This window comes from Haplochromis burtoni, unplaced genomic scaffold (genome assembly GCF_018398535.1).
Source record: "Haplochromis burtoni strain Fernald_Lab_line unplaced genomic scaffold, NCSU_Asbu1 Contig_122, whole genome shotgun sequence".
Lineage (NCBI taxonomy): Eukaryota > Metazoa > Chordata > Actinopteri > Cichliformes > Cichlidae > Haplochromis > Haplochromis burtoni.
The window spans coordinates 306,114-319,954 of NW_024582483.1; the positions used below are offsets into that span (position 1 = coordinate 306,114).

Consider the following 13,841-nt stretch of genomic DNA (forward strand, 5'->3'; position numbering starts at 1 on the left):
ATTGGTAAGGCCATATGGCTGCTGTGGGGTCTGGTGTTCAACAACTCTGTGCCTGTGCAGAACCCGAGGGGCACCACCAGTAAGTTCATTGTCTCGGTGTGGGCCTTCTTTGCTGTCATCTTCCTGGCCTCCTATACTGCCAACCTGGCTGCTTTCATGATCCAAGAAGAGTTTGTGGACCAAGTCACTGGACTCTCTGACAAGAAGGTGGGGTTAAACACACACAAATGGACATGTAAACACACACGCGCACACACACACACACATTCACAGTCAGGGTTGCTCTTGTAATGGATGCCAGCCCTGCAGCCAGACAGGACTCTCTAGGGAGCGCCCTTGGGCTTCAACAGCCCAAACCCTCTGGCCGTAGCTGTCACCACACTAACACTGCCAGCACAGCAGACCTACAGGCACACACACACACACACACACATACACACACACACACAAGCTGCATAGATCAAAGCCGTGTGTGTTTGTATTTGGATGTGTATGAGTGTGTGTGTGTAGTTTCCAGGGGCTGGCAGTGTCAGCAGAACCCCAGCCAGTCTTACGCTAGACTGGACACACAATGATGATGACTGATGAGTCCACTCCACTGTCTCTCCCACCTCCTTCCTCCTCTGTCTCTTCTTGTCACTTTCCACTCTTCCTCCTCTCTCCTCTCCCTCTCCTTCGTTTTCACACTTTAGCTCCGACTCCTACTCTCGACCCCCCCCCCAATTTTTTCACTCCTACTTTGTCTTCCTGCTGTCTCTCACCACTGCTCTTCATCTCTGAGCCTTTCTGTTTTAAAGTTTCTCTTTCCCTCTTTGTGCTCCTGTCTCACGCTGTCTTTACCCCCTTTGAACAATATGTCACTATTTCGCTGTACTTATTTTTCCTCACTGCAGTTCCAGAGCCCGTACTCTTATTCCCCTCCATTTCGGTTCGGGACGGTTCCAAACGGGAGCACCGAGCGCAACATCAGGAAGAACTACCCAGATATGCATCAGTACATGACCAAATACCATCAGACCGGCGTCGTGGATGCACTAGTCAGCCTCAAGACCGGGTACTGTTAACTTGTCAAGCCAACTCACATCAAGGAAAGATTCTTTATACCTGAGGCGGTCATTCTGTTGGCAAACACCACATATACTTAAGAACATGTGAAAACAAACACAAAAAGAGTCATTGCATCATGCAGGAACTCGACCCCATGGGGCTAAACAGTAGCTTATGCTAAAATGCTGCAGTAACTGTGCTGAGTGTTTCTGTCACTGACATTGTCTGCAAGTGCTCATTATAGAGTCTTGTTGCTGCTGGAAAGAACGAGCTGCCAAAACAGGGAGAGTGTAATTTGTTCTGGAGTTCGCTACCTTTATTCTTCCATCTAAACACACACTAAATAGAAGGATGGCTACAGTGCTCTTATTTGTTCATTAGTTTTGCAGGCTTTGATCTTTCTCCAGAAATAATTTTCATTTCTTTGGTTTTCTTGTTCCGTAATAATTACTTTATTGATACTGCATATGAAAGAAATAAGGTTTGTTTTTTAATACACTAGGCTTTGTTTATACAGCATCAAAACTGTATAATGAAGACGTTCAGCAGCATCATCAGTATTTTGCTAACTTATTAGGCAAAAAAAAATGTTGTTTTGACAGAGAAAAATATAAACACTTGGGAGTCTGAGTTAAAATTTCAGTCCAGTCATGAAATGGTCTGTGACGCACATTCAGGACGCTCTCTATCCTTTAATTAATTTATATTGTTTTCCAGTGCTGTGCACAGTTACACAAGTGAATATTAGTTTAAAATTATCTGTGGAGCAGCAACTCTCAGCAACAACAGATCGCCCATGTATTCATTTCATACAGTATATGCGCATTTACATCCAAAGTTTAACTTATATTTATGCACATGTCTAGCCCCAAGGTATACTCATTCTATTATATAAAACCAAAATGAAGTTAAGTGCAGGCTTCTTCTGTTATATGGGATGATGATAGAGGGTCCTTGTTGCCTTGTATTTGGTCAATCATTCATCAGGCTCTATTCTGTCTATTTTTTTCCTTTGCTGAGTTCAGATGTATCAGGCTCACATCTGGGCTAGTATCAGACACAAACTGTGGCCTCTTAGCTAGCAGCCCATAGTGTCAGTGCAAAAACAAGATCTAAAAACTGAAGAGTACAAGCCTGTATGTGAAAAATATCAGTTACACAAAATTATCTTTCCTTCTTGTATTTGTTTTTCACTGAAATGGGGGGGGGGGGTTAATCCCTGGAGAGGTACGTTTTTCTTGGTTTTATGAGAAAAAGGCAAAAGTTCATACAAAAACTATAAAAATAGTAACTTCAGTTACTACTAACCAATTGTTACAGCTATTGTACAACTGAGCATTTTGGAAGTACCCCTATTCGTTTTCTTTCTGACTTTTTAACAAGAGTGATGCCACTTTGATTTCTAAATGTAAGAGTTTAAGCTAACTGCCAGTTAGCTTAGAGCAAAAACAGCTGTCCTGACTCCACCAAATGTTATGAACACTACACCAAATGATATCAAAAGCTGAATAATTAGCACAATATTAGTTTAAAAAAGGAAGCCTAAAGACTACAGATTCTGTAATATGTAAAGCTAACTGGCTTTAGCTTTCTATTAAATCAGTGGATCTCAAACACTTTCAGAAGGTGAAAATGGCTCACGTTCAAAATCTTGCAATTTTAATTAAGAACATTAAATATTATTATTAATAATTTAGTTCACAGTAAAAAACTGAGCCAGTTTGACTGTCGGTGAAGTAAAAGTTTGTACAAGTATTAGTAAACTCTTTTTTTAGCTCATCTGGCCAAAGGAACTGTGAGGTGTCTGCCACTGTGAGACATCCATCATCTGCCCACAATTCACAAAAAGCATTACTCTTCCAACGTTATTGGTGAGACTTTCATCTAACTTGGACACAATGATCAGCTAATGGGACTTCACCCAAACCGAGCTCCAGGTCCTGATTGTCGTTTTATATTCTGGCTTCAATCTGTTAGTGCTTAATAAGTATATTGTATACTACTTACAGGAAGCTGGATGCTTTCATCTACGATGCGGCGGTGTTGAACTACATGGCGGGGAGAGATGATGGGTGTAAGCTGGTGACCATCGGCAGTGGTTATATCTTTGCCACTACAGGTTATGGCATTGCCCTGCAGAAAGGATCCTACTGGAAACGCCTGGTTGACCTGGCCATACTGAGCATCATAGGAGACGGTAAGCCGTGGAGAGCCATCTCAGTCACACACTGTACTGAAATTGAAAGTCTCTAAGTTGTTGGAGGACTTTGCTCAGTTGTGCCATCGCTCAGCTTTCTCCTCCTTTACCCCTCTCCCTCCAACACTCAGCCTCCCTCCTCCCTCCCTCTGTCAGAAAGCTATCAAGGGCTAGTCTTAACACACCATTTCATCATCATTACTCTCCGGGTTTGTGTGCGCGCATGCGTGTGTGCGTGTGTGTGTGTGTGTGTGTGCGTGTGTGTGTGTGTGTGCCCACCGTGTCCTGTTATGTTTACTCCTCCAGATTGTTCTGTATAATAAGCTGTGAGATGGTGCGAATGGAAGAAAGAGAATCAGTCGGACAGAAATCAAACTGCTGAAACCACTAAAGCGCTTCGCTTCACACACGGCCATTTTATTCAGGGCAAACACCCTCGTGCTCAAGCACACGCGTTCTCAGACACACTCAGTTTGATAATAATTCCTCCCATCTTTCCTTATCACTCCATCACTATCAATTCTTCGCCCTCCTCCTACAACCTCTTTTTTCCACTCCGCCTCCTGTCTCCTTTCCATTACGATCTATTTACCACTTCACCTCTCGCCCCTCCTCCCTTCTCCCCATCTCGCCTCATATGCCTCTTTTCCCACCACATCCCTTTCTTGCCCTCTGCCACCCATCACCTCGTTCACTTTTTCTCCTTACGTCTCAAATTCCTTTGCCTTCATTCCTCACGTTGTTCTTTTTTCCCCTCCAGTGTTAACCCTTCACATTCATCTTTGCAACAGGTGAGATGGAGGAGCTGGAAGCTCAGTGGCTGACTGGGATCTGCCACAATGAGAAGAATGAGGTAATGTCCAGTCAGCTGGATGTGGACAACATGGCAGGGGTCTTCTACATGCTGGCCACGGCCATGGGCCTCTCCATCCTCACCTTCATCTCGGAGCACCTTTTCTACTGGAGACTGAGATACTGCTTCACTGGTGTCTGCTCTGGAAGGCCGGGCATTCTCTTCACTATCAGCAGGGTAAGAAAGAGGAAATCATCACACACCTGGAAGCGTGCACAGGAACCCACGTTTTCATAGCAGGAAGTTTTGGTTCCTAGTTTTCAAAATCTCACGCAGGACTTTAATGCTTCAGTCACACTGGAGCATTGCCAGCATTTTTGAAGCATGGACTTGCAGTCTTGTTGCCTTTGATTGTTTCACAGACAGGGGCCGAGTCTGCAACCACTCACAGTCAGTTCAAACAGACTTTGACGAGTTGGTCACCTCAACTATGTGCAATTGGCTGCCAAATGTGAAAATATTCAATGCAATGCAATCGCCAGTTTTCCAAGTCACAAGGATGTCTCCGTCCTCTTTTACTCTAGTGTGACTGAGGAATAGATAGCTGCTGTTAGAATTCATAGCAGTGAATGGCACTTAGTGATAAAACAGGGCCCTATAGGGTATAACAACTGATGTACAACGCTCATTCAGACTGCAAGAAAGCACTGGATTTTCCTATATCAATAATGGGATGAGGGCTGTGAGTGTCTCATAATGTTATTGATGTTTAACAGCACAGCCGGCTAACAGAGTTCTCTCAAAGAAAATCCGATAAAGAGAAAGAGCGGGCTAAACATACAGAGAATCTGCAAGAGAAACAAACATAACTATATTTGTAGATTATTTCAGGCCGAAGCAGAGAAATAACAGAGAAAAACAACTCAGCACATTATTGCGGCTGTGAGGGCCGGTGGAGAGCGTTTGTGGTGCCTAAGAGCAATAATTCAAACAGCACAGTAAATTTTAAGAAATGATTAGTTTGCTGCTGTCTTGTTGTGAAAAATTTCCTCTCAGACAAAGCATCTAAATTTTAATCCATTCTGTAATTTGCCTAATCTTTATGCTTATTCCGGGGCATCGAAAATACACACAGGGATGTGCAGAAAGGACTTTTCTAACAGATGAATCAGAAACTCACATAAATCTACGGGCCTGTGTGTGTTGCTGTGATTCAGCTGTCTGAAACTGTCTCAAACACAAACAGTTGTTACTGTTAGGATACAATAATGTTTTTGCACGTGTGTGTGATTAAAAAGGAAGGAGGGGCAGTGTGATAATGGAGCCCAGCTGAGGCAGAGATGAATTTACTGCTGCGCGCACGGACGACAGGATAGAGGAATCAGACAACTAAGAGGATGAGAACGCGGACGCGAGTTCATTTACATACACACAACGCCCTTCTCTCTCACACGTGAAAGTTAAAAAATATAGTGAAAGAACAAAGATATTCTCCCAGTTTCACCACTGCTAAATGTCATCCTGTTTGCTGATAGGCTGATGGCATTCGATATCGAATATTCTGACGTTCGGTGCGTCGCTGGCTCTCTTCTAAAAATGGCAACACATTCGCAGGTGGAGTGAGATGAGGGACAGGTTTGACCAAACAGGGGTACACATTGATATATGCACACGCACACACAAATACACACCCAAAAAACAAAATGGGCACACACGGACAGACCACTATTTCATTATTCATATGTCATGTCTCTGTGTTAGGCAGGGCTTTTATTCCAGACGAGCAGCATTTCACACATTAAGTGTTTTACAAAAAGAGTCCTGTGTGTGTGTGTGTCTGTGTGACTGTGTGTGTTTCTTGGCGTGCACATGCTGTTAGAGCAGCGATGCTGGAGGTTAAGTGGCTCTAGGAAGAACATCTCCTTGCACTCAAAGGCCCCCTCCAGTGACATCATCACCTAAATTTAATTTTCTAGGCGCCTCAGAAAGCAGTTCATCTAAAAAAGTGGTGATTATCTCTTCTAGCCACATTACAAAAACAAAATGAGGTTAAGGTTTGCAGTAAACGCACTGGAGAGAGGATGCAGAGGTCTCTGCTAATTTACCTCACAAGGAAATTAGTCTCGGGGATTGTCTGAACTTTTTTTGTGAAGTCACTGGGTTGTGAATTACACTAACTCTCTATTATCTCTCCTATCTCCCTCCTCTCCGGCTCTCATTTCCTTTCCTTTTCTTCCATTAATTTCCTCTCCTCGTCTCCTCTCAGGGTATATGGAGCTGTATCCACGGCGTTCATATAGATATGAAGAAGAAGGCACCAGAGCTGGACTTCAGTCCTCAAGCCAACATGCTGCACCTGCTCAAGTCTGCCAAGTCCATCGCTTTGCCTTCTCCCAAACGCAACACAGTCGTTGTGCAGCCCAGCATCATAGACATGATGTCAGGGAAAGGTACTCAGTACACTCAGAGGGTCACTTGGAAATGTCCTTACTTCTTAAAGACAAGTCTATTTTATCATTTTAAATGGCATTGGTTAGATGTTGTTAGTGGTTGTTGGAATCATTGATGATAAATAACAATGAGCGGTTGAGGTGCCTTAAAGGTCGTCAACTGAAAGAATCATCCAAGCGTTTATGTGCTGGTTTTGAAGAGTGAAACCGACTGTTATATGGCCTGGTGTAGACAAGTTTCAGAAGAAAGTGTTCTTGTTTGGGGGGCATTTGGAGACGAACCGATGACTGATCCAATTTATTGCTCCTTAAATCAACAGTTTTCAGCCGGGCTAACACGATCAGTTTGCTGTCTAACTTAATAAACTTGCATTAGGCAACGCAATAAGCAATTCACACACTGTTGCTGGCAACGGGCCTCTGTTTTCCTACACAGTTATTCAGTTAAAAATGAATCATAATTTATGATGATGTCATGAATCATTAATCATCATTTGCAGATCTTCTGATCAGGTTCATGTTATATTAAATAAAAGCTTTAATTGGAAGAACAAGGGCATTTCTAAACCATAGAGGGGTTCTACTAACTGTATTTTCTGAGCTCTGAGCTCAAAACTAATATATTGCGCCAGCGCAAATCAGGAAGCCGTGTCACCTGTAATAAGATCGTTCACATAGCAGCTGCCGTTTCTTTACATTTTGTGTATGCGTGAGTAAAGGTGACTACTTTCACCTTGCTGACTGTCATGTCCACGCGTTCCTCGTGATTAGAAATGCATTAGATGCCACGCATTGCATGTCGAGGCAGTAGATGATGTATCAGCTGACCTGGCTGAGCATCCAACCAATCGTCCATCTTTTGTATCTTCTGTCTAAGGTGCATCTCTCCTTGTCTCCTAGGTAACTCCCTCCATACTCTGCCTCAGAAGGGTCCTGGTCTCTATAGCAACGCTGCGGGTCCACAGGGCTTCCTGTCATTGTCCGGGAGGCACAAAAACCTCCTCAATAATGCTGCGCCATTTCCTGGGCAACAAAAAGCTCCACCCCACCAGACCAGCCCCAACAAGCCCCAGCTGTCAATCACAGATGACAACGGCCAGACCCGCCTCACCGGGGCGGCCCTCACTGCATCAAAGCCCCGAGCCTTGTGGAAGAAAAGTGTCGAGACGCTGAAGACTCAGCCGAGCGTCGTATCTCCAGGCCACAGCCCCGCCCCTGCATCTGGGCCCGGACCGCCACAAATGAAGAGCCAGCGCTACCTACCCGAGGACCCACAGCACTCGGACCTCTCGGAGTGCTCCAGTCGGCCACCGTCACACAAAGATTCTGACTCCATGGCAGCAAGGGGCGGATTTAAGCCAATCAATCAACTGAGGAAGAGGGGTGGGGGCGGTGGAGGAGCAGGCGGTGGAGGTGGAGCATCCAAGATCTACTCCATTGATTCAGACCAGGCCAGTCTCCAGTCCGCTCCCCCATACCAGCGAGACAGCCAGGGGGGAAGTGATGAGCACCCTTACCCCCCTGACCTGTTTCCACCTGACAGCACATACCCGCACACACTCTCCCACCAGTCAGACGCACCCATTTTGCAGCTGAGCGCCAGCCTCCTACACCACAGTCACAGCGCTGAGGCCGACCTGCACTCTCTGAAGGATAAGAAATACAGCACCTACACTCACAGCAGGTATTTTATTTAGCATTAATCGCACATAAAGCCCCGTTTAAGGTGCTTGTTTTGTCTCTTTGTGTATAATCAGCTGCGTCTTCTCTCCCTCTAGTGTGAAAGAGAAGGTCGGAGGTTCATTCGAAGCTCCAAGCGCAGGTCCAGGGACGCAAAGTGTCAGGCCCGGCCACTGTCGCTCCTGCCTCACCAAGCTGAGCGGCTACTCTGGCCTCTACACTGTTCGCTCGCCACAAGCTCGCTGCGATGCCTGCGCCCACCTGGGGAATTTGTATGACATCAGTGAAGACCACCTGCACTCGCACTACTCCCACTCACACCCTCACCCACACAGCGCGGACATGTTCACGCACTACCTTCCCCAGAGCGAGCTGGGCCTGGTGGGTGAGGGGGACGGGCTTGTCAGCCACTTTGAGCCCACCCCTTCCTCCCCGTCCCCTCTCCCCACCTCCTCTTCGGCCCAGCACCTCCAGCTGAGTCGCCAGCACTCTTACGAGAATGTGCTTCCGGACGGCATTCCCGAGCGGCAGTCGCAGGCCCACCCCCACATGCGGGGGCTGAGTCTGCCTGACAGAGATAGGGAGAGGGAGCTGACCCTGGATGAGGGGGCCTATGCTAATGTTCTCACAATGCGCTCTGATCGTCCGCTGAGCAGCCGCAGCCCCCCCTCTCCCTCACCCTCCCACCACCACAGTTTGGACACCCCGATGCCTCTGCCGCGGCGCTCGAAGAGCCTCTTCCCCGACCGCCCATCCCACAACCCCTTCCTACAGTCGGCGCCGGGCACGGCACAACGCGATCCCGCCTCCCAGGCTACAACACGAATGCCACAGAGAAATTCCGCCCATGAGCTCTATAAGCAGCGAATGCCTGTGTCACTTACCCTGGGTAACCATGGCAACCATCACTTCAACCAGCATGGCGGCCAGGTCGACCAACAGGTGTTCTACCCTCCGCAGGAGCCTCCCGTTGTGGCCTACATGGTCCCACCTGCTGCCTCGCAGCCAATGAGCTATGTGACAGCGCCGCGAGCCTCGAGCGCGGGCGGCAACCGACCCCGGCTCTACCGCCGCATGCCCAGCATCGAGTCTGACGTCTGAGAGTCACACACAGCACACTAAAAGTCTCACTGAAACACACTAACACGCACGCATGCAAAGAAAGAGGTGTGTGTGACCGGACGAGGCAGCTCTGATTCTAAGCACATGCACAAGAAACACACACACAGACAGACACGCACACACGGGTGAAAAGCGGGAAGCTCGGGACTAAAAAGGTTAACAGCGAGTAAATAAATCATTGTTTTCTTTACCACACCCTCCATAGGTCAGAGATGGGAGGGCCACAGGGACAGCTGGAGGCACAATACAAGATGAAGAGAGTGTGTGTGTGTGTGTGTATGAGTGTCAGTGTGTGTACCAGCCTCGAGCCGCGAGCAACGAGGCACGAACTGACAATTTGTCCGACAAGACGGATCGACATCCTGTGGAATACGAGGGACACTGTACACGGTTTCTTAACGCCAGCAGTGGGACGTAAGGGAACTTGTGATGAAGTGTTTGGAAGACGAGCCGACCTGTCACGCCCTCTCACCAGCCTCTTGGAGATAAAGGGGACACACAAGAAACCCCTTTCTTTCTGAGATTACACACACACACGCATATTTAACCTAAACACACCCACCCCCTCTCTAGGACTCTCCTGTTGCACTATGATTTCCAGTCAACCCGTATGTTGTCTGAGCCTCCAAACTGCACTGCCAGCATGGCTTAAAGAGTAGTAAACTTCACTTAGAGTAATCCTTGACTTGAATGGAAACCACTATCTATGTAACAGACCGGACCGGGCAGCGGGCAGCTGGTCAGGAAACAGGTCTGAGAAGTGTATCGGCGCCCGCCCGCAGACGTACAAACACTCGAACACACACACGTGCTGTCTGTTGTTACAGGGGGGGGGGGGAACCACAGACTGTTTGTCACTGTTGATGTCAGATAATTGAACATTCCAAAAAGTGGTCCGAACGCGGCCACCAGTTAAAAGCCTCTCAGGATGAGGGTGTGTGTTCTAGTGTTTTATCGATCTAGAGACATACAGTATAGCATCCTTGCTTCCTCTCTTAGCTAGCCTTCAGGTCATACTGCATGCTTCCTACTGCCCTGTGTTACAGTTAAACTCCTATACAGGGTCATATATGCACACATCCATACATGCAGACACACACACATACACATACGCAGTAGTCTAGGATAGTAGTGTAGGGTTGGGTGTGTGTGTCGAGGCTACAAGATAGCTTCATTTTGTGCACTTTGTAGATTTTATACCCTGCCACCTACACAAGACGTTTGACCAAAAACACTTTTATACTGAAAAATATGAATATTCTCAGTCATTCGCTGAATAGATGTTTTTTCTTTTCTCTTAATTTCTTCTTTGGCATTGGGGTTTAGGGCACCGTTCCATTGTGAGGTCGGACGTTTTACAGTGTTAGATAATGGGGTACAGCATCATGCATACAGTATACACAACACAAACTTGAAATCTTTCTCTTTTTGAACTTTTACCCGCGCTCCATCCCCTCGCCCTGCCCCCTCCCACTGATCCTTTTCCTCCATCCCTCTCCTTAACCAGGTTTCCTCCTCGATTCTTCTTTTTTCACTCCCCCTGCTTCCTCCTGTAGACTAGACCGAGTATGAGAAGATTAAAGTTCAGTCGTGGTGTTTTTAAAAAAGAAAAAAGAAAAAAAACTCAACATTTTGCTGGAAATCACTTAACATCAGTAGCTGTGAGAACTCGTTCGGCTCTCGTAGGATCCCAGTGCTTTTTTTCTAATAACTTTCTATGTCAAGCAAAGGAGCCGGTTTTAATGTCTCCGTAGTGAATTTAGAGGCTGAGTGTATCGCTGTTGCAGATTTACTCATCTAATGAATGCTCCTGGACGCGCGTCAGAGTAAGCTGGTACTTGTGTGGCTCTTGTGTTGGCGAGAACACGGCGCTGTGTTTCAGCACTGAGAGTCACGTGGCAACGCAGAGAGTTTGCAAAGTGACTCGTTACAGAGGCAACACTCGCGCACACACAGACACACACACGCACACAGACACACTCAACAAGCTGGCAATGTGTGTATGAGTGTTCTAGAAATCCATAATCTACTGAGTAAGGGCACTGATTTGTTTTTTAAATTTATTAATTAATTTATTTTTTAACACAAGGATTTTGATGGAAAAAGGACTTGATATCCCATTAGCTGAGCGTCTGTCTATTCTCTTTCTTTCTATGCTCTATTCTCTCTCTCATACGCGCACACATACACACAGGCAAACCACGCTCACATATATCTAATATATATATTGGCTGCAAAGAATGCGAGAGAGTTTGAACAAAAAACAGCACCTTTGAACGGTGAACGCTGCCCCTCTTTTGGTAATCTTAACAGGTTTGATGTGTGAGTTATATGCACAATATCAGGTTGCAATATTATACTTCTGTACAGAGAAAATCTTTGTTTTAAATGTTAGAAACTGATTTCATTTGTTTGATTTGAATGGTATTAAGTGTTGAATTCATTTCAATAACAACGTGGCTTTTTAATTCTGCTTCTTAAAAACAAAAAAAGACTGGCATGGTTTAGATTATCGTGATTTTGTTTGCTTTTGGGTTTTTTTTTGGTTTTTTTTTCATTTATTTCTTTATTTTTCCCCTCTGGTGTGTTGCTGGTTGGGACCTCACTGTACAGTCGTCACTGCTGGGTTAATGACTAGTTAACTATGCCTGTTAACTAGCTGCACGTAGCTGGGTCATGTGATTCACACTCAATGAATAATGATCGTCCAGCCTGTGTGGTTAATACAAAAACCCCCTCCCACCCACGTAGTTCCACTACAAGTCTGTGCTGTTTTACCTGTGAGCGAGTGTGAGTGTGTCTGTGTGCGTGTGTGTTTTACACCGTGCAGGCATTTATATAAGACAGAGGATGTGTGTATTTACAGGTTGTTTGTGGTGTGTGTGTGTGTGTGTGTGCTTTTCTGGACTCTCTTCCCTTCGTCCCACACGTAACCTTCTGACCTGGCTCTTACTCATACAACACAAATACAGCTAGGCACACACACACACACACATGTTGCGTCTGTACCGTTGTGATTAAGCGAGCATGAGGTATGCGTTTTTGTATGTCCACCATCACAGGTTTTTACACCAACCTTTTGGTTTTACTTTCAGATTTTTCAAATTGCATGACGTGCTCGTGTTTCTGGTGGTACATATTTTGCTGCAACACCTAAGTTCTCCCTGAGTTAGACCTACTGGACTACACGAACCAACACGTTCCCTTCCATGTCTTGGTCAGAGGCCTGGATGGTTACACTTCCTGGCTCCTGGCCCCATGATGTCAGCGGTAAGGCACCCGGCTGGCTCCCACATAGCCGCTATCGAGGAGCACGCTTAGTGTTCCCGGGGCTCAGTACAGATCTCAGTTTGGCCCAGGTGTTCACACACAAACACACATACACTGTACTAGGTGGACAGAGTGTGTTGGTGTGTAGTCCTGTGGGTCTCCCTGCCGTGTATCTCACTTGTGTATAAGTTCAGGGGTTTCTAAGCTACTAGTTGTGTTGTAAATACTACCTTGTCACTCAGTACCTCTGTACAATCTGTAAATAAGTAAAGGTTACATTTTTCTACTTGTCTGGGTTGTGTCAGTTCTTCTGTCTGCCACTAACGAATTCATCTTTAAAGTGTTAAACATGAAGTTTAAGAAAAATAAAACACAATTATTCATTAGCCACTTTTAGACTAAACAGATCCAGAGAACCAGGAACCTTCCTGGCATTTCTACTGTCTGCATTAGCAGGGCTAATAGGAACTCTGAGGCGATGTAATGGCCAACCATCAGGTGGTATCTTCTTGTTTTGATGCTTTATTGTCTTGTAATCCTATTTCAATGTCTTCATTTTCTTTATTATGTGATTTTGGCCCAGAGACAACCTTTCACAGTCCTTGTAACTGACAAAGGAATTCACCTTCCCAATCTTTGCAAGAAATTCTGAAACTTCTTCGAACCCTGTTTTTTGGGGCTGAGAGTGGTCCTATAGACATTTTCTTTTTGTGGGCCAGTCCCCTAAGTTGGGTTTGCCTAAGCTCCATTTACAAAAAGCCAGTCATCTTTTTCCATCTTCTTTTGTATCCTCACAAAAATAAGCTCTATGACTATCCATCCATTCTTTTCCACTTCAGGGTCACAGGGGGGTAGGGGCTGGAGCCTGTCCCAGCTGTTATAGGATAAGGTGGAGTGCACCTTAGACAGGTTGCCAACCTGCTGCAGGGCTAACACATACAGTCAGACAATTATTCACACATTCACACCTATAGATTTGGAAACATCTGAAAATGTACATGGAAATACAGTATGGAAGGCAAAATAGCCTGAACTCGTAGCTTTCTTCTCATTTCTATCAGTAGTCTCCAGGAATAGTTCTCCAGGCTTTTACAGGGACAATCAAAGCTCTTATTTTGAATGTTGGCTGCCTTTTGTTCTGTTCTCTGTCAAGATTATCCCACACCGCTTTAATAAAGCTGAGGTCTGGGCTCTGGGGAGGCCAATCAATGACTGACAGTGCTCCATTGTTTTTCTATCCAGGTATGATTTTAATGAAGCTGTTGCCAATCAGATGCTTTCC

General features: G+C 45.7%; 1 protein-coding gene across 2 annotated transcripts in view; it reads left to right on the forward strand.

Moving 5' to 3' along the window:
* Positions 1-12,845, forward strand: part of grin2ab (glutamate receptor, ionotropic, N-methyl D-aspartate 2A, b) — a 120,040-nt gene extending 107,195 nt beyond the window's left edge. For both annotated transcript variants that reach the window (XM_005929316.2, XM_005929317.2), the window contains exons 14-20: positions 1-207; positions 894-1,054; positions 3,057-3,244; positions 4,036-4,274; positions 6,304-6,487; positions 7,388-8,171; positions 8,266-12,845. The exon at positions 1-207 is cut by the window's left edge and continues 23 nt beyond it. In XM_005929316.2, the coding sequence (XP_005929378.1) occupies positions 1-207; positions 894-1,054; positions 3,057-3,244; positions 4,036-4,274; positions 6,304-6,487; positions 7,388-8,171; positions 8,266-9,268 (2,766 nt within the window). In that variant the 3' untranslated portion in view covers positions 9,269-12,845. The remainder of the gene's footprint in view (positions 208-893; positions 1,055-3,056; positions 3,245-4,035; positions 4,275-6,303; positions 6,488-7,387; positions 8,172-8,265) is intronic.
* The last annotated feature ends 996 nt before the right edge of the window (positions 12,846-13,841 follow it).